This window comes from Oncorhynchus mykiss, chromosome 1 (genome assembly GCF_057628025.1).
Source record: "Oncorhynchus mykiss isolate SJ-2025 chromosome 1, ASM5762802v1, whole genome shotgun sequence".
In the NCBI taxonomy this organism is placed as follows: domain Eukaryota; kingdom Metazoa; phylum Chordata; class Actinopteri; order Salmoniformes; family Salmonidae; genus Oncorhynchus; species Oncorhynchus mykiss.
Genome location: NC_143022.1, coordinates 71,583,564 through 71,610,546, shown reverse-complemented (window position 1 = coordinate 71,610,546; position 26,983 = coordinate 71,583,564). Strand labels below are relative to the sequence as shown.

The window sequence follows — 26,983 nt, the reverse complement described above, 5'->3', positions numbered from 1 at the left end:
ATTATGCCTGTCGTCCTGGGTATCTCTAAGATAGTCGCTGTCTGTGTCTGTGTCTGTCTCTGTCTCTGTCTCTGTCTCTGTCTCTGTGTCTGTGTCTGTCTCTGTGTGTGTGTGTGTGTGTGTGTGTGTGTGTGTGTGTGTGTGTGTGTGTGTGTGTGTGTGTGTGTGTGTGTGTGTGTGTGTGTGTGTGTGTGTGTGTGTGTGTGTTTATCTGCTTGTCTCTCTGACTATCAGATTCACTGGCTGCCTGATTGTCCGACTGTCAAACCCATCTGATTATCTGATTGTCTGCTTATCTGTATAGGACAGTTATCTGAACTCATCACGAGAGGCCTCAGTTGCTCGCGGGGCTGAGTACCCACATGCCCTCCCCACCCCCAGACCAACCCTGGTCTAGAAGCCGTTCATGTGTACCTATCTGTTTGCCTGTTTGTCCTCATGTCTGTCTATGTTACCATGGTCGAGTTCCTGCCCAACTGCATTGCATCAACCGATAGTTGCGTGCCACCATTGCCACGTCATTGACTGTGCAGTCAAGCATCAGATTGCTATATCAAATGATGTTGTTAGCTGATATGTTGAATATGTATCCATGCGTTGTAAGCTCTGGCATGGCGTCTGCAATGTAGTCGACCAGGAACTCAACCCATCTGTCTGCCTGCTGTCTGCCTGCTTGCCTTTCTGCCTATCTGCCTATATGGCTCCTGCTCTGTTGTCGCCTAGTAATAGCTTATAGCTGGAAAGAGGGCAGGGGAGGGAGGAAAGTAAAATGAGAGGGAAAGTGAGCAAGGCAGAGAGAAAGGAGGGGGCGGGTGAAAGTAGAGCTGTGATGCAGACAGCGAATCACATGAGCAGGGATATGTTTACAAACTGAGCTGAGGAGGCGTGCTCACTTGCTCCATTATGAGGAAGCAGGACTGAGAGCCAAGAGAGAAAAAGAGAGACTGGGACCAGAGGAGAGGTGCTGCCTGGGTTAAACTTAGCAGTGTTAGGCTCATTTTTTCTCTCTCTTTTTTTCACCTCCTCTTTGTCTGGTTTGAAGGGGGGGGAGCAGATGGCTGGGGCTGACAGAGCAGAGAGCACAACGCCAGTGCGGGCATGAGGAGCTGCTTTCACAGGAACACTGGGCACTGCAGGGAGCCATTCGCGTCTTTCCTTTGTCTCCCATAATTGGCAGAGGCAGGTTTTAACAGCAAGAGAGGAAATCTATGTCGAGACGAAGGAGGAGGCAGAGAGAAAGAGAGAGAAGGAGAGTAAAACAGAGGACCTCAGAGGAGCAGGGGAAGTAGGGGTAAGCCTTGTGACAATGTTTCTCTCCTTTTGGACTATTAACAATGACATTGATGTGTCTTTAACCTGCCAGGTTTGGATGTTTATATCCTAGTATAAACAATGCTATGATCCGGATATCTTTTGGTTTATTTGAAGAGTGGAGCCATTGCAACACGGCCGTATTTGATTCCACAATACCTTTTCACATTTGTTTTGAGCTTGATTTTGGATTGAAAAAAGTACCTATCAATTCCTGATGACATTGTTGCTTGATTATTCACATCATGCTTACCTAAATCATCACAAAGGAGAGTTGATTTCAACAATGAGTGACTTGTTTTTGTAATGTTTTACTGGAAAACAGACCATCATCCACAAGAGAGTTTCTTGAGGAACTGAGAGTTTTATCCCAAAGGGATTGACTCAGCCTACAAACACAACAAGGATTGAGTAATCAGTCCTTTTCATTGGGGACAGGAGAGTTCGGACTCACGTCATTGTCTGGAAGACAGTGACTTATCTGGGGACAATCTCCTCAATCTGTCTGCACCCCAACAAACAAAGACCTAGGACTGGTTGTGACCTCAGACACAGTGACCCTAGTGGCCGTGATTGACTTCAGACGTTTTCACCCCAATCCACTGATTCCCTGGGTCTCTGGCCATCTGGAAGCTGATTTCATGCACCCGGTCCGGTGGTGTAACGGTGAGTATGTCCTTCCAATGTTTCGTCGCGTAACAATGACCTTTGTGTTTGTGGTGTAACAATGTATTGTCACGTTACAATTGGTTTGCATCTGAGTGGATACGACTCTTATGGTCCTGCCTGTTTTGTGTGCCTTTCTTTTTAACGCTGAGCCCTAAACACTCTCCCAGACATCATGTGTTCACAGAGTGGCCTACCTCTTAGAGCTTGACTATCAATGATTTACTAACATCCTCCTAAGATTACAGATGCCCCCCACCCCTCTCACCCAAACCCAGCATTCCACCCCCTCAGAGACAGAGCCGGTGGAATGGCCCTTCTGGCCTGACCTTCACACAGGCAAAGAGGGACCTTTGACCCAGAAAGAACTCTACTCATTGTGGGACTATGGGTGGTATTAGACCTTAGGGTTGCTCAACATTCTCTCCCTAGATAGTTCTGCTGATGACGGTCTAAAATGGCTGCATGGACTGAAAGAACCCACACACACACACCCACACACACACACACACACACACACACACACACACACACACGCACGCACGCCTAAACGTCTGAGTAGAGGGTTTTTCCATTGTGGTCCTCCCAGGTGACACACACTCTAGGCCTGTAGGCCATTCTTGTGACATCCAGCTCTCTCTCTCTCTCACACACACACACACACAGTAAAATGATTCATGCCAAGTGTTGACCAGCATCCACCTGTAAAGAAATTAACTGTGAGAACTGTTAGAACCCCCTGGACTGATGATGAATTGAAACATTTTATGGTTCAAATAAATTATGCAAAGGAGGTGGCAAACAAGTCAGACTGCTCAGTTGATTGGTTGACATACCGTAAATTGAGAAAAGTTGTGACTAAACTTAACAAAAAAAAGAAGAAATTATATTACCAAACAAAGATAAATGACATAAAACACAATGTAAAAAAACTTTGGAGTACCTTAAATGATGTCATGGGCAGAAAACCCAATTCATCTCCATCGTTCATTGAAGTTGATGGGTCATTTATAACAAAACCTTTCGTTTTTGCCAATCATTTCGATGCCTATTTCACTAGTAAAGTGGAAAAACGTAGAAGTGAAATGACAACATTGAATCGTGAACTATCATATTACGATCTAATAATGAAATAGAAGGAATGCTGATTTGAATTGGGTCAAGTTATTGTGGGAGAGGTGGAAAAACCATTGTTATCCATCAATAATGATACGCCACCAGGTATAGACAACCTAGATGGGAAACTATTGAGAATGCTAGCAGGCTATATTGCCACGCATATTTGCTATGTCTTTATCCAAAGCCTAAAAGGAGTGTGTCTGTCCACAGGCATGGAAGGAAGCTAAATGAATTCCTTTGTCTAAAAATAGTAAAGCACCCTTTGCTGGTGCTAACAGCCACGCAATCAGTGTGCTGCCTATTCTCAACTTGTACTGCACTAACTTAGAGGATTGATGATTGGTTAAAAGAAATTGATAATAAGATGATAGTTGGAGCAGTATTGTTAGATTTCAGTGCAACCTTTGATGTTATTGATCATAAACGGTCATTGAAAAAACTCACTTGCTAACAGGAAGTCCCATTGAGACCAAGGTCTCCTTTACAAGAGTGACCTGCATTTTACAATTGACACATTTTATAGAATACAAGCAACAGATGAAATACACAAAAATACATACAAATCTCAGATACAATCCTCGATAACGTCTACATCTCTCAGCTATCAGGTCTTCTATTTCTACCCTAAACTGCCTGAGCGGCTACAAAACATTTAATTTCAACAAGATCTGCAGATTGTCCCAGCACTGAGGTGCATCAAAACGAAAAGCGGATCTACATCACCTGCCATCACATGGTTGGAGAGTTATTTATCCAATCGAACCCAGAGAGTGTGGAAGCTTCTCTAACATCAGATATGTACAGTGAGGTGTCCTTCAGGGAAGTTTCCTTGGGCAATTACTCTTCTCTATTTTTACAAATGATGCCACACTCTACATGTCAGCAGAACCTCAACTGGAGTTGTATATTAAAGGGTGTGACTATTGAGCAAGTTGAGGAAGCTAAACTCCTAGGTATAACATTGGATGGTAAATTATCATGGGCAAGACATATTGACATACAGTTGAAGTCGGAAGTTTACATACACTTAGGTTGGAGTCATTACAACTAGTTTTTCAACCACTCCACACATTTCTTGTTAACAAACTATAGTTTTGGCAAGTCGTTTAGGACATCTACTTTGTGAATAACACAAGTATTTTTCCAACAATTGTTTACAGACAGATTATTTCACATATAATTCACTGTATCACAATTTCAGTGGGTCAGAAGTTTACATACACTAAGTTGAGTATGCCTTTAAACAGCCTGGAAAATTCCAGAATATGATGTCATGGCTTTCTGATAGGCTAATTGACATCATTTGAGTCAATTGGAGGTGTACTTGTGGATGTATTTCAAGGCCTACCTTTAAACTCAGTGCCTCTTTGCTTGACATCATGGGAAAATCAAAAGAAATCCGCCAAGACCTCCGAAAAAAGATTGTAGACCTCCTCAAGTCTGGTTCATCCTTGGGAGCAATTTCCAAACGCCTGAATGTACCACATTCATCTATACAAACAATAGTACGCAAGTATAAACACCATGGGACCACGCAGCCGTCATACCGCTCAGGAAGGAGACGCTTTCTTTCTCCCAGAGATGAACGTACTTTGGTGCAAAAAGTGCAAATCAATCCCAGAACAACAGCAAAGGACCTTGTGAAGATGCTGGAGGAAACAGGTACAAAAGTATCTATATCCACAGTAAAATGAGTCCTATATCGACATAACCTGAAAGCCCGCCCAGCAAGGAAGAAGCCACTGCTCCAAAACTGCCATAAGAAAGCCAGACTACGGTTTGCAACTGCACATGAGGACAAAGATCGTACTTTTTGGAGAAATGTCCTTTGGTCTGATTAAACAAAAATAGAACTTTGGCCATAATGCCCATTGTTATGTTTTGAGGAAAAAGGGGGAGGCTTGCAAGCCGAAGAACACCATCCCAACCATGAAGCATGGGGTTGGCAGCATCAAGTTGTGAGGGTGCTTTGTTGCAGTAGGGACTGGTGCACTTCACAAAATAGATGGCATCATGAGGGAGGACAATTATGTGGATATATTGAAGCAACATCTCAAGACATCAGTCAGGAAGTTAAAACTTGGTCAGAAATGGGTCTTCCAAATGGACAATGACCCCGAGCATATTTCCAAAGTTGTGGCAAAATGACTTAAGGACAACAAAGTCAAGGTATTGAAGTGGCCATCACAAAGCCCTGACCTCAATCCTATAGAAATTTGTGGGCAGAACTGAAAAAGCGTGTGCGAGCAAGGAAGCCTACAAACCTGACTCAGTTACACCAGCTCTGTCAGGAGGAATGGGCCAAAATTCACCCAACTTATTGTGGGAAGCTTGTGGAAGGCTACCTGAAACGTTTGACCCAAGTTCAACAATTTAAAGGCAATGCTACCAATTACTAGTTGAGTGTATGTAAACCTCAGACCCACTGGGAATGTGATGAAAGAAATAAAAGCTGAAATAAATCATTCCCTCTACTATTATTCTTAAAATAAAGTGGTGATCCTAACTGACCTAAAACAGGGAATTTTTACTAGGATTAAATGTCAGGGATTGTGAAAAACTGAGTTTAAATGTATTTGGCTGAGGTGTATGTAAACTTCCGACTTCAACTGTAGTTGTTGTGAAGATGGGGGAGGGGTATGTATGTTATAAAAATATGTTATGTGTTTTTGACACTAACATCAACTGTTCTAGTTGTTCAGGCTCTGGTCTTGTCCCATCTTGATTACTGTCCAGTAATATGGTCAAGTGCAGTACAGAAAGACCTGCAAAGCTGCAGCTGGCTCAAAACAGAGCAGCACGCCTTGCTATTACAGCACGCCTTGCTATTATTTGTTGATATATTCCCAAACTGTTTTGCCTGTCAGCAATGAAATGTTCAAGATACATACCCCACAATACATGCCTCCAGGGGTCTCTTCAAAGTTCCCAAGAAAAAATGTCTAAAAACATGTTTTTATTTTTTCATTATGGGGTATTGTGTGTTGAAGGGGGAGAAAAAAAAATCTATTTAATCCATTTTGACTTCAGACTGTAACAACAAAATGTGGATTAAGGCAAGAGGTATGAATACTTTCTGAATGCACTATACACACACTCACATCCCCAGGCCGACGAACAATCCACGTGAAAAAAAGACTATAGTATAATATGGTATAAATACTTTAGTGTTGCTGTCTTTATATACAATAGTATTCACTGTAGTGTTTTTACAGACATGACTGTAGTATTTACTATAGTGTTTTCGTGGACATGACTGTAGTATACTGTAGTGTTTCTGTTTTACTATATTTGACATAGAAGCGGGGGCTTTCTCCTTGATGCAACCTACTGGACAAATACTAAAAGAGCAAATGTACCAAAACCTGTTGGGAACACAATATATGGTCTATACCTGGCATGTAGGTTTCTTACTAATGGGTGGCACAAATTGGGATATGGGGGCCGGGATTGGGAGGGGTATATGCAAATCAAATACTGTAGTATTACTATAATTGAACATGTTTTGTGTTTTTGTTGGCACTAGTGCTTTTGCAGACATGACTGTAGTATTTACTATAGTATTCTACAGTATACTATAAAATTATATAGTAAGTACTACACATGATCTATGGATACTATAGTGTACTATAGTGTATAGTATTCTACAGTATACTACAAGATTATATAGTAAGTACTACAGATGATTGAGGGATATTACCTTGTGGAGTATAGTATTCTACAGTATACTACAGTTTACTACAGAATTCTATAGTAAATTCTATTGTATTCTATAATAAACTGTAGTATTTTTGTATGTGAGATGTGTAACAAATTCCAGTCCAACAAAAAGAAGGTTGTTATTCCTATGTAATTGCTTTTAGATGTTTAATTATAGGGATAGAGTTTGTGTTTAAAGGACCATGAATGGAGAGAATATGTGGTTGTGGAATATTTCTGTGCTGGAGACATTGGTTATGGAAATGTTTCGTAACAGATTAGCCTCCAAGGAATGTTACTAAAGTGTTTTTCTTGTTGTCATTATGTAGTGCCTGGCTTCTGGGGTGGCCTTCAGACATGGGACACACGCACACACACACACACACACACACACACATCACACACACACAGGCCTTAATGGGGGAGCTGGTCCAACACACACCCCACTCCCACTGACAGCTCAATTTTCAGTTGAAGTAACTTAGTACTTTGTGTAAAGTTTGTGCAACTCAATGAAGTTCAACAATGGAAGTAGTGTTATATTGATATTTGAAACAAGAAGCTGCTGAGTGGCTAACAGTATGCAATATGCATGCCAGCCTTGGGAGCACACATGCAATGAGATTAACCACGAGTCCAGTGCTGGCCAGACAGACAATGTGCAGCCTACTGCACAGTATAAAATAATACTAAACATTTATGCTAATAAGACATTCCAAATTCCACATTTCATTTGATTCAGTCTGTTTCAGATGTAAAACATCCTCTGTGCACTTAGTAGATGAACACACCAACACACACACACCACTTCATGTTTTGAAATGCCACATGTAAAACATACTAATTCCTCGAATGCATAACCTCCTCTCTACATTTTAAATGAAACACACAAGTCACTGAAATGTGCTTCAGAATCCATTATTGAGAATGACGCACGCACTGAACTCTTGTCTTTTGTGTGTGAGGACAGAAGGGCCTGTCGAGTTTGGTCAAGTAGACTCAAGGCTCTCTGTCTTCTTCCTCTCTCTGTCTTCCTCCTCTCAGGATGTCTGTGCGGTTTAAGATCGCAGATCTCAGACCCTTACGGCAAGATGACATCGGAAGACATCTACAACCTGCCCCTCAACGTGTACGTCATCATCCTGGGCATCGGCCTCTTCATCTTCATGCTCAGCCTGATCTTCTGCTGCTACATGTTCAGGTGAGGCTCACCTACATTCTTGGAAAAAAAGGGTTCAATAAAGGTTCTACGGTTGTCCCCAGATGAGAACCCTTTTTGTTTCCAGGTAAAAAACAATTTTTGGTTCCAGGAAGAACCATTTGGGTTCCATGTAGACCCTCTGTGGAAAGGGCTCTACAGGGAACCCAAACAGTTCTACCTGGAACCAAAATAGTTCTAGCTGGAGCCAACAAGGGTTCTTCGAAGGGTTGTCCTATGTGGACAGCCGGAGAACCCGTGTAGGTTCTAGATAACACCTTTTTTTCTAAGACTGTAGGGGCAATATCATTAAGCAAGGTCAATGACTTATGGGCTTGGTACTCTCAGTAACCCATAGTCAGCTGTAGATTTCTTTGTAGACAACAACGTTAAAAAACTTATTCGGGAAGTACAACCCTGAGGCTGGCACAATTATTATTATTATTTTTTTACCTTCATTTAACTAGGCAAGTCAGTTAATAACAAATTCTTATTTTCAGTGACAGCCTAGGAACAGTGGGTTAACTGCCTTGTTCAGGGGCAGAACGACAGATTTTTACCTTGTCAGGTCGGGGATTCAATTTTGCAACCTTTCGGTTACTAGTCCAACGCTCTAACCACTAGGCTACCTGCTGCCCCAGTCAGGTAGTACAATAGGTTTTAAACGGCAATGTGATCAATGCTAGGTGTTGAACAACCTCATGACATCATCAGCTGCCAGGCTTTTTTGTTAAGACTGTGTTTCAACCTGGAGCTAAATGTGTTTTTTTGGCCAAATCTGAGGCAATGTTTTCTACACTTTCTTGTTGTCCAGATAAAGAATCAAAAAAGACATACGGAAATGTGCTCCTGATCAACTGCTTTGCAGCTGTAGCACAGCTAAGTGTAGACACATTGTGACTTGCATTTGACATTCATGTGAATACAATAGGGAAAACTGGTCTCCATGCCGACACATTGGGCAAGATGAGACATGATATGATAGAGAGATGAGATGTACTGAAGAAAAATATAAAAGCAACATGCAACAATTTCAAATATTTTACAGAGTTACAGTTTATAGAAGGAAATCAGTCAATTGAAATCTAATCTTTGGATGTCACAACTATGAATACAGATATGCATCTGATCAACCTAATATGGAATTATGTCCAAAATAATATTTGAAAATCCCTTTTTATAATTCTGTTTCAGGTTAAGGCGACAAGGCACAAGGGAGCAATACGGATATAATGAGGTACTTTCATCTTTGAATATTTTTTGTTGTTGTTGTAAAAACGTTTTATATTGAACCTTTATTTAACTAGGCAAGTCAGTTAAGAACAAATTCTTATTTACAATGACGGTCTAACCCGGCCAAACCCGGACAACGCTTGGCCAATTGTGCGCCGCCCTATGTGACTCCCAATCACGGCCGGATGTGATACAGTCTGGATTTTTTTGTAGTGTCAGACATACAGACACTAAATAAAACTCTTCAAAAAAGTTGTACATTTCTCAATTCATGATGGCTTTGATCTTTTGCATCTTGGCAGCTTTGGATCGGCAGATGTTGTTGTTGACGTATTTATGTTCATTTATAAAGCTGTTCTTTTGTTTTTATTTTATTGTATAAAATAGTTCCCTCTGTCACATTATATGCATCTTTGTTTCTAGGTTGTTTTGAAAGGAGCAGGAAAGAAACTGAGTCTTCTTGGAGTAAGTTGACTTCATTGGTCCAGCTATGCACTTTACAAATAACAACATTTTGTTTCAGCAGGGGGATAGAATATTGGCCCTGGCCTGAGAGGGTTATGGTGGGGAGTGAGAGAGTTTGTTTTCTGAAGGAGTGTTGACGTGATCTCTTTCCCATCCTACAGCAGACCTGTGCAGTGTGCCTAGAACAGTTCAAAAGCAGAGACGAACTTGGAGTGTGTCCCTGCTCACATGCCTTCCACAAGAAGTAAGTCCCTCCCCACAGTCTTGGCTTTGATGGCGTGAAGTGAACAACTGAAGATATACTCAGAAGGAAGAACATCAAATGCAATGAAACACTCAAATTGTAATGTAAAGAAAAACAGAGACGAAAACCATAATAAAGCCCTCCAGGTGCAGTGTCAAGGTGACAGGCATTTACTGTCTGTGTGACTTTGTCATTTGACTATATAAGCCTGTTTACCCCTAACACACGCCATCTGCCTCTCCCTAGTCCAGAGGTGTCAAACATATGCAAGTCCATTCAATTTGGCCCGCGTGTGTTTTGAGTTTCAAAAATTGCCGAAATGAGCATAAAAAAATCCCAAAACAATTTCTTTCAAATTTCGACGCCAATGAAATATAACACATTTTCAGTGCCGCCTCATTGAAGACTGAATGTGGCCCCCGGGGCAAAATGAGTTTGACACCCCTGCCCTGGTCTAATGACTTCTCTCACAGGATATGTTTGACATGTTAGTAGCCAATGGCCTATATAGTAATATGTAGGGTGGTGTGTACAGTTTAACCTTCCCTGAATTGTTATATTATTAACTGTCTACAGTGTTGTTACAATGTGCAAATAGTAGAAGTACAAATGGCAAGGGGAAAATAAATAGCCACATAAATATAACCAGATAAATATGTGCTCCATCGGTTGCCCTAAAATTATCGCAACAGGTCACAGGTCACACTTATTGCTGCAATGATCACACACTGCGGTATTTTACCTAACAGATAATGGAGCTTATCAATGTCTTTTGGATCCTAGAAATCTGAGGGAAATATGTGTGTCTCATATCGTCATGTATTTGTCCGAAGGTGCAGCTCAGTTTCCACCACATTTTGTGGGCATTGGGCACACATTTCGTCTCTTGAGAGCCAGGTCTGCCGATGGCGGCTTCTCCCAATAGCAAGGCTATGCTCACACTCTGCACATTGTAAATATTTTCCTCTGTTTTCTGTCAGTCTCTCTCTCTTTCTCTCTCTCTCTCTCTCTCTCTCTCTCTCTCTCGCTCTCTCTCTCTCTCTGTATGTCTATAATATAATACTTTCCTCGCTCTGCCCCCATGCAGGTGTCTGTTAAAATGGCTGGAGATCCGCAGTGTCTGCCCTATGTGCAACAAACCTATCTGCCGTTTGCAGCCAGACCCCCCACAGGGCGCAGAGAGGCCCCAGAGCCCAATGGAGGTGTGAGAGGAGAGAAGGACCCCACCACAGCACCTCAACACCACTAACTACAGTCCCAACCTGCCTCTCCCAGACCGCCTGACCCCTAAAAATCACACCCTGGTCCAGGTGAAGGGAATCAGGCATTCCATCCTGACCTCTCCCATATATCCCTATCCTAGTTCTGACAGACTATTTAAATCCACTCCACTCTTTGAAGGTGTTAGAGCCCTGCAGGTGTGTGTGAGATAAGACTTTAAAGTGGAACTCATAGAACAATATTGGGGGACAAACTGACAAACTGTCAGTACCCTCCATCCCATGTTGCCAATTGAAGATAGGGTGTCTGATTGGTCGATGAGTAACATAGGACCTGGATGGAGGTGACACCCACATACCACGCTCATAGCTGCCAATATGGGCCTGTGAGGTATCCAGCTATGACATAGGGTACAGTGACCCTGTCTCTAAATAACACATCAGGGTCATTCTTGATTTGCAGTGCCTTTTGGGCATGGCATTTTGGAAGACATTTACTTCATTTTTGTTTAGTTGTTTTTATTTAAATGTATTTGGGTATATCTTCCCATTCTAAATAAATTAATATGGCCGATTAATGACTTTAAGTAATTTTGACGATAACCTTCTGCCACCGCTAGGAGTAGTAACACCAATGATGCCATTATCGTATGTCAGAAAGTGCAACCATTCTGCCTGCACTGTCGGGTTGAGGGACGGGCATCGCGTGGGAGTGACCCACCTGTCAGAAGACAATGTAATGTTGGTAATACCAATGACACATTTTTTGTAATTGAGGATTTTCTTAAATGGAGACCACAGCTGCTCAGATCTAATGTCATTAACCCTTAATTTACTCAAGTTATATGATTAATCGCTCACAATGTAATTTCTCTTCATTTAAATTGATTAGCCTAACACTAATAACACTTTATTTATCCACACCATATTATAACACTCTAAAAGGGTATGAATAGCTAGCAACTTTCTTTAATATAGACTACTCCTGCGATAAGAGTTTTTCTTGGAGAGAATGCTCAAGGTCCTTGTATATCTTTTGTGTAATGAGTCATCTCAGAAACCCAGAACTAAAATCTTACGTAATTGCGTCAGATGCTCGATTAGATTCTGGAGGAGATGTATTAGGAAGGATACTAACACGACTAGTGAAGTCTCTTTAAACAATTCATTAAAGATACAGTTTTGCAGTAGAAATGACTTGCTTTATGTTTTATCATTCATAAACAGTTCAATATCAACAAAAAATGTGTATGATGTGTAACTATTTGTCATAAAGTGTTTTTCATGGTTGAAAAGCTGAGGGACGCAAATGCCATCGCAATTCAATTAAATATATAGTCTTTAAGTTATTTCTAAGGAATTGTTTTGTATTATAACTGACTTTCAATAAAGTGTAGTGTTTCAGTGATATTGAGAACTCTGATGTCATTCATTCTTTAGCATTAAGCATGCAAATGTTGTATATTCAGCTGACCCTGCATGGCCTTAGCTGTGCTCCACTGAATCCACCTAACTATACTGAACAAAAATATAAATGCAACATAAATTGTTGGTCCCATGTTTCATGAGCTGAAATAAAAGATGCCAGAAATGTCCTATACTCACAAAAAGTATTATTTCTAAAAACAATCTGTGCACAAATGTTTTTTTTTTACCTCCCTGTTAGTGAGCATGTTATCCTTTGTCAAGATAATCCATCCATCTGACAGGTGTGGCATATCAAGAAGCTGATTAAACAGCATGATCATTACACATACCCAGCTTGTGCGGGGGACAATAAAGTCCACTCTAAAATGGGCAGATTTGTCACACAACACAATGCCACAGATGTCTCAAGTTTTGAGGGAGCATGAAATTGGCATTTTGACTGAAGGAATGTCCACCAGAGCTGTTGCCAGAAAATGTTATGTTCATTTCTCTACCATAAGCCGGCTTCAACATCGTTTTAGAGAATTGGGCAGTATGTCCAATAAAGCCCTTTTGTAGAGAAAAGTTTATTCTGATTGGCTGGGCCTGGTTCCCCAGTGGGTGGACCTGGCTCCCAAGTGTGTAGGCCTATGCCGTCCCAGGCCCACCCATGGATGCGCCCCTGCCCAGTCATGTGAAATCCATAGATTAAGGCCTAATGAGTTTATTTCAATTGACTGATTTTGATTATATGAACTGTAATCTTTGAATTTGTTGCATGTTGCGTTTATATTTATGTTCAGTATAAGTACTGCTTGACTATCGTGAACTTCTGTGAACAGAAAATAGATTAATGCTAAATATCCACAACCAAGATGGGCTGGATTTATAATATTATGTCCTTGCCTTCAAGTTTGTCTTCACCTTCATCTTCAAATATTCAGTGTAATGGTCAGTGGACACAAACTCTGACTGTAATAGGTCTGGGTGTAGCTGGTGCAGAGTAGTCAGGCGCAGTAATACACGAAAATTTACTCAAGACTTACAAATCAAGTCGATATTACTGAGCCCACAATACGGACCGTAAATACAACAAACAATTATTCACAAACAAACTTGGGGGAACAGAGGGTTAAATAATGAACAAGTAATTGGGGGATAAAAACCAGGTGTGTAAGACAAAGACAAAACAAATGGAAAATGAAAAGCTAGAAAACGATAGCTAGAAGACCGCCGAACGCGCCCGAACAAGGAGAGGGGCCGACTTCGGCAGAAGTCGTGACACTGACCCAAGATTGAACCATGATTTTGTAGTGAATTCAATTTTGGAATATTTTTTTCCTTCCTGACTTGACTGTTCTAAGCGTCTTGAGACACTTTCCAGTATCCAATCATACATAATCAGTGCAGCTGGTTCCAAACCTACTCCAACCAATTATTATTATTTTTTAATTTTTAATTTCACCTTTATTTAACCAGGTATGCCAGTTGAGAACAAGTTCTCATTTACAACTGCGACTTGGCCAAGATAAAGCAAAGCAGTGCAACAAAAACAACACAGAGTTACACATGGGATAAACATTTGTACAGTCAATAATACAATTGAAAAATAGGTGTACAGTGTGTGCAAATGAAGTAAGGAGGTAAGGCAATAAGTAGGCCAATAGTGGCGAAGTAATTACAATTTAGCAATTTACACTGGAGTGATATATGTGCAGATAAGGATGTGCAGGTAGAAATACTGGTATGCAAAGGAACAGAAAAACAAAAACAAATATGGGGATGAGGTAGGTAGTTGGTTGGATGGGCTATTTACAGACGGGCTGTGTACAGCTGCAGCGATCGGTAAGCTGCTCTGACAGCTGATGCTTAAAGTTAGTAAGGGAGATATAAGCCTCCAACTTCAGTGATTTTGCAATTCGTTCCAGTCATTGGCAGCAGACAACTGAAAGGAAAGGTGGCCAAAGGAGGAGTTGGGGATTACCAGTGAAATATACCTGCTGGAGCTTGTGCTACCTGTGGGTGCTACTATGGTGACCAGTGAGCAGAGGCGGATCTTTACCTAGCAAAGATTTAAAGATTACCTGGAGCCAGTGGGTTTGGCAACGAATATGTAGCGAGGACCAGCCAACGAGAGCATACAGGTCGCAGTGGTGGGTAGTATATGGGGCTTTGGTGACAAAACAGATGACACTGTGATAGACAGTATCCAATTTGCTGAGTAGAGTGTTGGAGGCTATTTTGTAAATGACATCGCCGAAGTCAAGGATCGGTAGGATAGTCAGTTTTAAAATGGTATGTTTAGCAGCATGAGTGAAGGAGGCTTTGTTGCGAAATAGGAAGCCGATTCTAGATTTAACTTTGGATTGGAGATGCTTAATGTGAGTCTGGAAGGAGAGTTTACAGTCTAGCCAGACACCTAGGTATTTATAGTTGTCCACATATTCTAAGTTAGAACGATCCAGAGTAGTGATGGTAGTCGGGCGGGCGGGTGCAGGCAGATCGGTTGAAGAGCAGGCATTTCGTTTGGCTTGCATTTAAGAGCAGTTGGAGGCCACGGAAGGAGTGTTGTATGGCATTGAAGCTCGTTTGTAGGTTTATTAACACAGTGTCCTAAGAAGGGCCAGAGGTATACAGAGTGGTGTCGTCTGTGTAGAGGTGGATCAAAGAATCACCCGCAGCAAGAGCGACATCATTGATATATACAGAGAAAAGAGTCGGCCCAAGAATTGAACCCTGTGACAGCCCCATAGAGACTGCCAGAGGTCCGGACAGCAGGCCCTCCGATTTGACACACTGAACTCTATCTGAGAAGTAGTTAGTGAACCAGGCAAGGGCAGTCATTAGAGAAACGAAGGCTGTTGAGTCTGCCGATAAGAATACGGTGATTGACAAATCAGGAGCACCAAGGGGTGATGGATGATGATTAAATATGGTACTTGAATAGTGGACAGGAATGCAGGAATGAGAAGGCAGGAATGAGAAGGGAGATGAATGCCTGTGCTGCTCAGACTTGCTGCTGTCAGATTCAGAGATGTCGCACTCAACATGCTCCAGCACAACACTCCCTGAACACTCACACAGTGACTGTGATCTCAAAGCAGACAAGGTAGAGGTAGGAGTTGACACCCAGTATGTTAAGTGTACATAAACCAGTTTGCATATGATTTGAAGGCTTTAATTGATGAACCACAATCCAAATGGTACCACACACCATAAGGAATAATTACTGTATACATTGAGTCACTGAATCCCTGTTTTAAAATATGAGAGATGCAACAACCAAGTGAAATACTTCTATCTGGTGGCATATGATATGACACCATGAGGACTTTGCTGCTTGCGGGGCTGGGTTCTGTGCTCCCTGCTGGCCAGGGTATATTACTGCCATGGAACCATTTCTCATGTTTCCCTGTGTCTTGCATGGCCAAATTAATAGTTAGATATTTTAAAGGACATTGCCTGACGGCACCTGATCCATAAACTTAGATCCATGTATAGCTAGCTACCAATAGTAAGCCTATAGGAGATACGTTTGATAAAACTTAAATAAACCATCAAGTAAAAAATAAACACATTAATTAGTATGTTCTAATCCAGGGCTCTGCAACTCTATTCCTGGAGAGCTACCCTCCTGCAGGTTTTCACTCCAACCATAATCTAGCACACCCAATACTAATAGCTAGTTGATAAACTGAACCAGGTTAGTTAAAACTGGGGTTGGAGCGAAAATCTACAGGAACAGGGTTGGAGACCCCTGTTCTAATTATTAATTGATGTCATATTAATGAATATTCATTCATTTGATGCACGATAAGAGAAAGCAACTGTGCTCCATTCTATACGTTCTATTTCTATGGGACTCTGCTCAGCTTGGATTTCATTGGCTAGTTTCACCACCATGGCGCCAACCCGGAAGTTGCTGAAAGTCGAAGGACAACAAAAGTAGCTAGCTAGCAACTGTTACATTTGGTTTTGTTAGTTTAATTTGTGCTAATGTTTAATGGTTAAAATACGTATGTGGTTAATAGGTAGTCCGTTCAGGTAAAGGTAGGACTGTTATCGTTGTGTATTCATTGAGCTTGCAACCGTAGCCAGCACGCTGGCTAACGTTAGCAACACTGCCCCTCAACGGACAGACCAGGGTCAGGTGAATATCAAATTATTGATTAATTGAAAAATTTATTGGCGTAGAAATCAACACAAATTGCAGTAACATGGAGGACAGGACCAAGGAACTCGAAAGACCAGGTTGCTTGAGTGTCGGTCAGAATTCAGAAGAGGCGACACCAACCGATGGTAGCCGCCAGAACAGCGTTGACAACGATGGCTCTGAAGACCACGATGGGACATCCAATAATGTTGACTCCGAGGATGAGGTACAGTACTGGAGACTTGGGCAATATCTAACGTTAGCGTTTCTTATATTGCTAGAGTGGCGAGTCATAATATACTGTTATGAATATGGTAACGTTAGTTACATGGTAGTTACAATGGTTTGTACTCTGTAAATGTGATGCACTGTAATGTGGAATGACATTATGCATGTTTTTGCATCTTTTCACAGCCTGAACTTCCTCTTAATCAATTCTACCCATACATCCGCTGTGCTCTCTGCTGCGGATTCCTCATCGATGCCACCACCATAACAGAGTGTCTGCACACTTGTGAGATACAATGATTGAGATGAAAATTCCTGAAATATGAATGCAATCACTTCAGTCTCATCACATTAGTCATAACTGCTTTGTTATGCGTTTTCCCTTTCCCAGTTTGTAAAAGCTGCATCGTGAAGCACTTCTTCTACAGCAACAGGTGTCCCAATTGCAGCATTGTGGTCCACCAGACACAACCACTGTACAATATAAGGTAAACATGCCTGCCTCTGATGTCTAAGAGCACCCATGCTCTTGTCTTGTTCAATTGTATCAGAGGTTTTGAATTTGAAGACATCGGTTCATGTTGTTTATGAGAGTTGTTCAAAAAGAGCGATCAAAGGTTGTTTTTCTGCTTGTCCTCATTAGTGTTCTTTTTAAGGTGACATTTCTATGGTTACCCTCCCTGCTGGGGAGTTACCTGGTACACAATGTCCTGATGTGACACACAGGTTCTGATATGTCTATCAGTAGATGCCACTTTTATCCATTCCAAGCACACACGCTTGTCTACCGAACCGCTGTGCACAACTCTGCCTTCTGCACAGTCCAAAGAGACACAAATGTACAGATGACTAATATGCAAACTAGCCAAGAATCGTCTTCTTTCGACCAATCGATTGGTGGACATTTTAAAACATGTATTTTGACATGTATAGACACACCCTATGTTTGAATAAAATCAACTATATCTAGGCCATTGAGCTTGTCTGATGCTTTAAGCACTGTGATTTAAAAATGAAGACAAATTACTAAAGAGAGAGCCAGAGATCCATCCTGTTGCCCCCTGCTACTGGCCTTCTCAGATTCTGCATTATGCTCCTAAAGTTGCCGGTAATAGGCTACACCAGCGGTCGGCAACCTTTACCATTTGAAGTGCCATTTCTACTGATCTGCGTGCCGGTTATGATTTTCACATGCACATTTTTGTGGAAGAGTTTAGTTTATAATAGTCTTCATGTCTCAAAATAAAATTTGATTAACCACATTACATCTTAATACAAATTATACAAATCTAAAAGTAACTTCTATTGCCATTGCCGATATGTAAAAATAGCCTACATAAGCCAACAAAACTTTGCAGCCCGCAGGTAGAAAATATCCTGATTTAAAAATAAGTATCCTATAAATCACATTGGCTGCACATGGTCTGTCAGCAAGGAACTTGAAACATTGCATTAACATGGTCAGGCCTGAAGCACCTGAAGAGAGCTGGAAAGATTTTAATAAATAGGCTACATTGAGGAACTATTGTCATTCACAATGGATGTAAAGACAGACTTTGTTTACCTGGTGTTTGAGGTGAGAGAAAAAAAGTTGCTTTGAGGAGCTCTGCAGTCATGGTGAGTTAAGGAAATCAGAAATAGTATCAGATCCCCAAATGGGCACTCTTATAGGTCTACATTGTGCGCAGAACAAGTAGACTAGTCTACTTTTATATGCGGAATCAGGTGTGTGTCCACTCCTACAATGACAACGGTAGGACTGTAATAATATATTGAATGCATTAACAGAAATGACCGTAACCAAACAAACATGGTAGATTAGAAATTATGGGAATTAATGGTAAATGTTGCTATTGGTGATACTGGTGTGCCATCACCCGCGGTCTCCACAATGGATTAGTCCCCTCTGACAGGTGTGAATCAGGCAGGTGTTTCGTGTGCCATAATTTGTTTCTATATATTTGCCACTGCTCAACTAAAATAATCTTGGTCGACCAAACAATCGACCAAACAATCGACCAAACAATCGACCAGTCGACTAAATGGGTGCAGCCCTAGTGCAAACTCATTTTAAATGAAAACGTTGCCACGATAAACTGACATTTTCACTGAAACAACGTGTGCAGAAGTCTGCTTTGCAGCAGATAACTATAACTCTCCCATTGGCCCATTATCAATGAATATAGTGATCTATAGGCTAATACTCAGTTATATACAGGTATGTAAATACTTACTGTATGGTGGGTATTTTTACCTCCACAGGCCTGACAGACAGTTGCAAGATATTGTTTACAAGATGCTGCCACATCTAGAAGAATGTAAGTATCCATAAGCCTTCCATTTCTCACATTTTCTCATTTCAATCTTTTGTTTGGCAGTTTAAATTAATATTGTTCTTACTCTTCATTTTCTTTGCAGTGGAGAGAGCAAGGATGATAGATTTTTACAAACAGAGAGGACTGGAGGTGCCTAAACCAGGTATAAAATATTATTTATTTGTTGTTGATGTTAATTGTTTTTTGGCTGATATGTGATGAATCTTTGTTTATATGAAGGGTTTGCGTATTTGAAGACTGAAGACACCTCTGGTGTTAGCCATGTGTCAGTTTCTGTCTGTCTCATTGCTGTGTGTGGAGCGTACCACTAATGCCACTGTAACGCTCGTCTTTCTCTGTGACCTCAGTGGTGGCGTCCCCCGCGGTCCCTGTGCTGAAGAACCAGAAGCAGAGGAGGGAGTTGCTGCCCCAGTCTGTCTTCACCATCCCTCCTGAACTGGATGTGTCTCTGCAGCTGGAGTTTGTGGGGTGAGTCTCTCCCTAGCATTAGTATCTTCTATTTGAGGGATGGGGGATATTCAGTAAGACATTTTGAAATGTTATTGTTTATGTTTGTCTCTGGTCATTCTTGTCTCCCCAGTAGATGGTGCTGCTGTGCTACAGTTCTTCCATTGAGTGAATAGGCACTAGGGCGAACATTTCAAGTTACGAGATTGATGGCTAACTTTACATAATTGGTTGCAGGGATTAAGACAATTCTATGTAATGTTGTGTTTTTGTTTTGATCCAGAGCGGAAGAAGGCATTAACAACTATAAGGTAATTACTGCTGACAAGCTCTTTTCTCGAGTTTTAATGACAGTTGTACGATATTTTAAAATAAATAACAGTACCAGCGATAATGTTGCTATCCACTATATAGGAATGGTCATACATACACTAATGTTGTGAAATTGAGTTGTTTTAGTTATATTGATATAATGCTCAAATGAATAAGGGATTGAAATCTGTAACACTGGTGTACCTGGCCAGCCTTTGGAGAGGCGGTACGTGCGAGTGTCGGGAGAAGCCACTGTCCGCCATGTGGAACTTTTCATCAGGAGGAAGATGGAGCTGAGTCCTACCTGCCAGGTCAGTGGGAGGAGTTTCACATAGACTTTACCAGGATGTCTGATTAGGTTATGAACTATTTCTGAAAGGGAAACCTGGCAAGATGCCAGAAAGAGAAAGGCATAATTATGTACATGCGTTATATCTGCTCGTTATGTGAGAGGGCTCTCTGCTTCAAGAAAGAGGCATGTTTAAATGTCATTGTGTGTATACCTGTGTGTGAGGAGTCCATCTCAATCACATCCCCTGAAATATACCTTAGTGGACTGCATTGTTGCAATCTAGGGCATCCGGGCTAAGCAGCTAAGTGAGAGGTCGATGCACCTTAAGCTCACCCAAGGACAGAGAGAGAAGAGTGTTATTTTGTCTAACATGAAAGTGCAGAGTGTAACAACACAACCAGGGAGCAGAGCTACCTGTACATAGCGTGTTTAGCAGTAACACACTTGGACAGGGATTATAGGCTTAGGCTGATTTCTTGGCACTCACCGGCCTCGTCTGGGGAAACATGGGGAGTAAGAGTTGCAGAGGACAGAGGAAGGGGAACTAACCCAGAGCTCAGCTGTGGTCTGAGTAGCAGGATAACAGATTGTAAGCACTATCACAAAAGCATTGACGTTGTCCAGAGTTCTGTTCATTTTTATTGAGGTCAGTTCTAAACCAGGGGTGGAACTGTGATTATTCAGGAAAACTATTTCTATGTCTTATTGAAATTGATCAGTAGCCTTTTTTCTGTTTTCATTTGCTCATCCCAAACTGCAGCTACCAGTTTCCCCTCAGATATGCCCCCCCATTACATTGGAGTCATTGAGCAGACGCAGTTTTCTAGAGTGACTTACAGGAGCAATTAGGGTTACTTGCCTTGCTCGAGGGCACATCGGAGGATTGTTCACATAGTCTGCTCGGGGATTCGAACCAATAACATTTTGGTTACTGGCCCAACTCTCTTAACTGCTAGGCTACCTGCTGACGACTCCCATGTACAGTTGAAGTCAGAAGTTTACATACACTTAGGTTGTAGTCATTAAAACTTGTTTTTCAACTAATCCACAAATTTCTTGTTAACAAACTATAGTTTTGGCAAGTCGATTAGGACATCTACTTTGTGCATGACACCAGTCATTTTTCCAACAATTGTTTACAGACAGATTATTTCACGTATAATTCACTGTATCACAATTCCAGTGGGTCAGAAGTTTACATACACTAAGTTTACTGTGCCTTTAAACAGCCTGGAAAAGTGCAAATCAATCCCAGAACAACAGCAAAGGACCTTGTGAAGATGCTGGAGGAAACAGGTACAAAAATATCTATATCCACAGTAAAACGAGTCCTATATCGATATAACCTGAAAGGCCGCTCAGCAAGGAAAAAGCCACTGCTCCAAAACCGCCATAAGAAAGCCAGACTACGGTTTGCAATTGCACATGGGGACAAAGATCGTACTTTTTGGAGAAATGTCCTCTGGTCTGATGAAACAAAAATAGAACTCTTTGGCCATAATGACCATTGTTATGTTTGGAGGAAAAGGGGGAGGCTTGCAAGCCGAAGAACACCATCCCAACCACGGGGGTGGCAGCATCATGTTGTGGGGTGCTTTGCTGCAGGAGGGACTGGCGCACTTCACAAAACAGATGGAATCATGAGGATGGAAAATTATGTGGATATATTGAAGCAACATCTCAAGACATCAGTCAGGAAGTTAAAGCTAGGTCGCAAATGGGTCTTCCAAATGGCCAATGACCCCAAGCATACTTCCAAAGTTGTGGCAAAATGGCTTAAAGACAACAAAGTCAAGGTATTGGAGTGGCCATCACAAAGCCCTGACCTCAATCCTATAGAACATTTGTGGACAGAACTGAAAAAGCGTGTGCCTGCAAGGAGGCCTACTGACTCGGTTACACCAGCTCTGTCAGGAGGAATGGGCCAATATTCACCCAACTTATTGTGGGAAGCTTGTGAAAGGCTACCCGAAACGTTTGACCCAAGTTCAACAATTTAAAGGCAGTTTAAACTATTTGGTGTATGTAAACTTCCGACTTCAACTGTATGTTATCGCTCAGTGTATCACTCTCACATGATGTCATGCCGTCTGTGGAAATGATATGATGTTGTGGTGCAGGTGGATGTCGTGTGTGGAGACCACCTCCTGGACCGTTACCAGTCGCTGCGAGAGGTTCAGGGCTCCCTGGGAGACGATGCTCTACAGGTGGGTCCACTCAAGACCCTATGTACTCCTAGTCACTCTCTCTGGAAATAGTCCTGATATCGTTAGCCTCCATTTATGAGTTTGTGTGCTTATTTTTCTTGTATGTGTTTTTATTCCCAGGATGGTATTTTGGTTCTCCACTTTGGACTGGTGCTGCCTGCTCACATGTGAGGGGAAAGTGGGATGGATGTGATCCTGATATTAATGCTGACCTTCAGGGAACCACGGTCTTCATTCTTGTTACTAATGCCTTACAGAATCAAGTCTTCTCCTCTCTGCCTACTTGCCTGACTATTTTCCAGATGCCTTCTTCTGTAAATTGTTATGGTTAGGTTATAGTTTTCAGTCTGAGAGACTGAAGTGATTTCAGAGGGCTCAAAGAGAAAAAGGACCCGTCATGCTACTACTACCAAAATCTCATGTTTTTGAAACACTAGTTATGAGTTAAATGTACACTGTATCTGTAATCTGTACTGTTTCCTTATTTTACATCATTTTAGAGCTTTGAACGTTTGTACAGACTGTCTGTACACTCTTAGTGTCACTTCATGTCATTGTTTTGAATATTGATTAACCACTCAAGTTTCAAACAGGCCTTTTTGATACAACCAATACAACAAGTTGGGTTTTGATACTTGCAGTTTCTCAATATTAACACTAATAAAATACTATGCAATATTATATACCCATTGTGTTTTATATGGCTACATTTTGCATTAGCCGGTGTGGATATGGTAATTATGTGATTCTGATTTCTGGTCATGTGGATATGCTAAGGATGTTTGTTTTGACCTGTAATATGGCTCTGAAGAAGGAATGTGACTCTAGGGGTGAGGCTTGATCTGTTCAGTGCAGTGTCATACTCTTAGTCACTGAGCTAGGACTAACCCTGAGCTCATGCAGTAGCCAGAGCTTTTCAGAGAGGGACAGGGAGGTTATGGGAAGTCTTCACTCTGCAGTAACTAAAATGAGAATAACGATGTGTTTGTCTTTAGCAGGTTGTCGGCATTGAAAGGATGATTTTCAAGTTGATCCAAATGCCAAGCCAATTAGCCGTGGAGAGTTAATATCCTCTCTCAGCTCAGTGTGTGGCCTGGATCTTTATCAAACCTATTTGTATCCTTCCCGCTCTGCTCGACTCGGTGGGGGATCTGAGGGAGCAGTGAAAAGACTTCTCAGTCATTTATTGACAATGTTCAATAAATAGGGACAAAATGGTTACAGTACATTTTTAATGGCTTCATCAACAGCACCAACTCCCAAAAATATTAGCCATGTACTGTATTTGCATGGCATAACAACGAACGACAGAAGAGTTGGCTAAAACACATACAGATCAGGCAACCAGGCTACAAAAATATATACATTTCATTAAAATATTATATTTGTTTAAATTACAAAATTATCACTCCTTTCAACTACCTACCTACCTTCCATATTCCTTTCATATTACTAACAAAGACGATCTCGATTTCCACTATTTTAATTGAAACTGGAGAGTGTAGCAGTGCTCAGCTGCACATAATGCATCCCAGTAATAATGTAAGATATACAGTACATTTTCTCTGTGCCTTTAGATAACTGGCTTGCAAGCTCTGAATTTACGTTGTCTAGTTGTTTGAGTTGATATCTGCTTCATCGCTCTTCTCCACTTTTTCCTCAGTGATCTCCTTGAAGCCATCTTTCTGAGCAGCCTCTTTGTCCTTATTGGTACTCCGTGCATAGCTTGAGGCACGTGGCTGGTATCCAAAGTGACTGGTGCCATGGTTTGAGGCGCTAAAGTGAGTTTCCTCTCCCTCCAGCAGTTTTCTGAAGGCCAAACACAGGTCAACAAGTATTTTGTCAATACATTTATAGCTGAGAGTGATTAGTGACTAACATATTGTAACATTATTTTTGAAAGAGTATGGAGGGCAAGGGTATATTCCCATAATGGGAATCACTAAGACTTTGCTAACAGACCCTGGTCACAGGTCCTGGTAGATGTAAATTACCTGTAGGCAGCTATTTCAATGTCCAGAGCCATTTTGACATTGAGCAGATCCTGGTACTCTCGAAGATGCTGAGCCATGTCATTCTTGATGTTCCGCAAATCATTGTCCAGGTGCCCAATGGTATCCTGTTTAGGTGAAAGGAAGAAACAAATTCGACCTTAACATCTCCATTGCAGAAGGCCTCTCAGTACTGAATGTCGTTACATGGACCAAGGAAAAAAACTTAGTCCAGGTGGGAATACTTAATCTATATCCTTTCCTTGAGCCCTACTCTTTGTTTAATCTGAATTTCTAGGTAACCATATGCATTGAATTATCTATAAGGACACAGTAGTAAAGTGTTCGCTCGTGGGTGGCAAGGAAGAGTATTTGAACGCTTGCGCAAGAGGTCATAAACGGATGACCACTAATCCGATTTAGGGTAGTATAAATACACGGGGTTCGTTCAGTATAATGCACTGCATTTGGTGATTACTCTACGGGGTTGAAGCTAGGTTCGTAGACTACTCTGACGTCGACGGGCCGTTATGTTTCCTGTCATGTCAAGCAGCGTGATAGTGATATGATGAACACATGACATCACGTCACACGAGCCCCCGCGGGCTCTCATGGTCAGTCTTATAACACTTTCTCAGCTGGACAGGACACGACATCCAGCTGTGATGATTCAAGCAGACGTTTACTGTTGCTGATATCTTTTAGAAATCCTCTTTATTTAGAGAGCGACCCTGCCACTTCATGCGGTTGCAAATTTAGAGCATTTCAGAACCATGGACAGGGAAGGTTGACTTCCAGATGTGTTATCCCAGAACATACAACAGTCTCAAAATAATAACAATGTTTTAAGATGCAAAGACGGCTACCCATTGTAATATAAATCATGCATTTTAATGTGTTTATTTACAAATAATTTGCGTAATCTTACTTTTCCATCATGCAGTACACATGTTCTCACTTCCCCAACACAGGCGCACCTGTGCAAGGAGGGGTGCGTGTATGTGTGAGAAAGAGCTGTCAAGTGCAAACAAACGTATTTTACCTGCAAACCTGCGATTTCAAGATTGTGTCCATCTTCTGTCTCTCGAATCTGCCGTTCCAAAGACTCGTTGATGCCATGTAGGGTCTCCAACTCAATTGTCTTGGACTGCAGTTGTCTCCTGAATTCGTTGATCTCCTCCCTGCTGGCCCGCATTGCCTCATTGCTCCTGGTGGCCTGCTCGTTGAGATTGGCAAACTTGGATTTATACCACTCTTCCGCGGAGTGCAGGTTCTTAGAAGCCAGAGTCTCGTACTGATTGCGGATCTCTTTCAGAGCCGAAGTTAGGTCGGGTTTGGCCAGCTCTACCTCGACTGACACATGAGCTGCCTGGACCATACCGCTCAGTTCGGCCACCTCCTCGTCGTGGACCTTCCTCAGGAAGGATATCTCATCCAGGAGGCCCTCCACTTTGCGCTCTAGATCCAGCCGCGCCATGGTGGCGTCATCCACGTCCTTTTTGAACGACCGCAGGGTCTGCTCAGCCTCCTCGCGCGCCCTTATCTCCTCCTCATATTTGGCCCTAAGCTTGTGCATGTCTTCTTCTAAGTTGTCCCTATCGATGAGAATGTGGGCTTTCTCGCTGCCGATCTCCTCCACTTGCGCGCGAAGCTCGCGCATCTCCTGCTGGTATAGGTCCGCGATGCGGGATGGCTCGTGCTGCCTCTGGCGCAGGGTCACCAGCTCCGTCTCCAAGACTTTGTTCTGCTGCTCCAGGGTACGCACTTTCTCGATGAACATGGCGAAGCGGTCATTGAGACCATGCAGTTGTTCCTTCTCATTGGTTCGGGTGACTTTCAACTCATTGCTGAGGACGGAGGATTGAGTCAATTCGAGGCTGTCACCTGGCACCGTCGAAAAGGAAGAAGACTGACCGGTCCTTCTGTAGTAGCCCAGCGATGACGCACTGCTGCGGGGGAGAGACACCGCAGACCTGTAACTGGTGGAGGACACAGAACTGCGGGAGGAGGCGGAAGGACTACTCATACGAGAGGTTGAGGGTGAGAAACGAGGAGCGTCCCTGTAGATCTTTCGGTAGGATGACGAGGTATAGTGGTCAGATCCGTAGTTCATCTTTGCGGTTGGCAAGAGAGGCTTTGGAAAACTTTGGCTGCAGTGCTTATATAGGTTTAGGCAGACCGACCCAATACACACGGAGTTTTACCTTATCCCCATAACATAAGCGCATGAAGGACGATTTTCGAAAATGAATCTATTTAAATAAAACGTTAATAGGCCTAGACTAAAATATATATATATATTTTAAATACATTGATATTTTCTACTATTTTTAGGTGGAGGCTGTTCCTTTCCCGAGCATCGATGGAACTGTCCACTTGGTGCAGTGCTGATGTCAGAGGATTTGTAACTAATCGCGCAGGTGTGAGCTGCTGCAGCCTGCGGAACTAGACATCT

At 42.0% G+C, this 26,983-nt stretch overlaps 3 protein-coding genes and 1 non-coding gene across 11 annotated transcripts; 2 read left to right on the top strand and 2 right to left on the bottom strand.

The window, feature by feature from the left end:
- Positions 1 to 1,247: 1,247 nt before the first annotated feature.
- Positions 1,248 to 12,565, top strand: LOC110527905 (RING finger protein 122). 8 transcript variants are annotated; one of them, XM_090238568.1, is made up of 7 exons: positions 1,248 to 1,291; positions 1,750 to 1,977; positions 7,840 to 7,996; positions 9,188 to 9,230; positions 9,650 to 9,691; positions 9,853 to 9,935; positions 11,023 to 12,565. In XM_090238568.1, the coding sequence occupies exons 2-7, from the start codon at positions 1,953 to 1,955 to the stop codon at positions 11,141 to 11,143; spliced, it is 471 nt and encodes a 156-aa protein (XP_090094694.1). In that variant the 5' UTR covers positions 1,248 to 1,291; positions 1,750 to 1,952; the 3' UTR covers positions 11,144 to 12,565. The 8 variants fall into 8 exon arrangements, with proteins under 8 accessions (XP_090094694.1, XP_090094691.1, XP_036839556.1 ...); XM_090238565.1 differs by having other exon boundaries at positions 1,637 to 1,977; XM_036983661.2 differs by lacking the exon at positions 1,750 to 1,977.
- LOC118966747 (U7 small nuclear RNA) lies at positions 6,401 to 6,457 on the bottom strand. The gene has a single exon (XR_005053624.1). It is a non-coding gene; the product is annotated as a U7 small nuclear RNA (small nuclear RNA).
- Positions 12,566 to 16,432: 3,867 nt separating the features above from the next.
- Positions 16,433 to 23,218, top strand: pcgf6 (polycomb group ring finger 6). The gene is made up of 10 exons (XM_021609486.3): positions 16,433 to 16,941; positions 17,130 to 17,229; positions 17,335 to 17,431; positions 19,206 to 19,261; positions 19,362 to 19,421; positions 19,627 to 19,747; positions 20,010 to 20,037; positions 20,251 to 20,349; positions 22,451 to 22,537; positions 22,658 to 23,218. The coding sequence occupies exons 1-10, from the start codon at positions 16,780 to 16,782 to the stop codon at positions 22,706 to 22,708; spliced, it is 861 nt and encodes a 286-aa protein (XP_021465161.1). The 5' UTR covers positions 16,433 to 16,779; the 3' UTR covers positions 22,709 to 23,218.
- A 534-nt stretch (positions 23,219 to 23,752) lies between these two features.
- inaa (internexin neuronal intermediate filament protein, alpha a) lies at positions 23,753 to 26,685 on the bottom strand. The gene is made up of 3 exons (XM_021609473.3): positions 25,571 to 26,685; positions 24,532 to 24,656; positions 23,753 to 24,346 (listed from the first exon to the last, which is right to left on the bottom strand). The coding sequence occupies exons 1-3, from the start codon at positions 26,639 to 26,641 to the stop codon at positions 24,148 to 24,150; spliced, it is 1,395 nt and encodes a 464-aa protein (XP_021465148.3). The 5' UTR covers positions 26,642 to 26,685; the 3' UTR covers positions 23,753 to 24,147.
- Between the last annotated feature and the right edge of the window lie 298 nt (positions 26,686 to 26,983).

Bases quoted from the DNA above. Each gene is read 5' to 3' on its own strand.
- LOC110527905 (XM_090238568.1), top strand. From the start codon at position 1,953: ATGCACCCGGTCCGGTGGTGTAACG. The intron at 9,231-9,649 runs GTACTTTCATCT...CTTTGTTTCTAG, and splicing joins AGCAATACGGATATAATGAG to GTTGTTTTGAAAGGAGCAGG. The intron at 9,692-9,852 runs GTAAGTTGACTT...CCCATCCTACAG, and splicing joins AGAAACTGAGTCTTCTTGGA to CAGACCTGTGCAGTGTGCCT.
- pcgf6 (XM_021609486.3), top strand. From the start codon at position 16,780: ATGGAGGACAGGACCAAGGAACTCGAAAGACCAGGTTGCTTGAGTGTC. The intron at 17,432-19,205 runs GTAAACATGCCT...TTACCTCCACAG, and splicing joins CAACCACTGTACAATATAAG to GCCTGACAGACAGTTGCAAG. The intron at 19,262-19,361 runs GTAAGTATCCAT...TTTTCTTTGCAG, and splicing joins GCTGCCACATCTAGAAGAAT to TGGAGAGAGCAAGGATGATA.
- inaa (XM_021609473.3), bottom strand. From the start codon at position 26,641: ATGAACTACGGATCTGACCACTATACCTCGTCATCCTACCGAAAGATC. The intron at 24,657-25,570 runs GTAAAATACGTT...TCACCTAAACAG, and splicing joins TTGAAATCGCAGGTTTGCAG to GATACCATTGGGCACCTGGA. The intron at 24,347-24,531 runs GTAATTTACATC...TTTGGCCTTCAG, and splicing joins ATTGAAATAGCTGCCTACAG to AAAACTGCTGGAGGGAGAGG.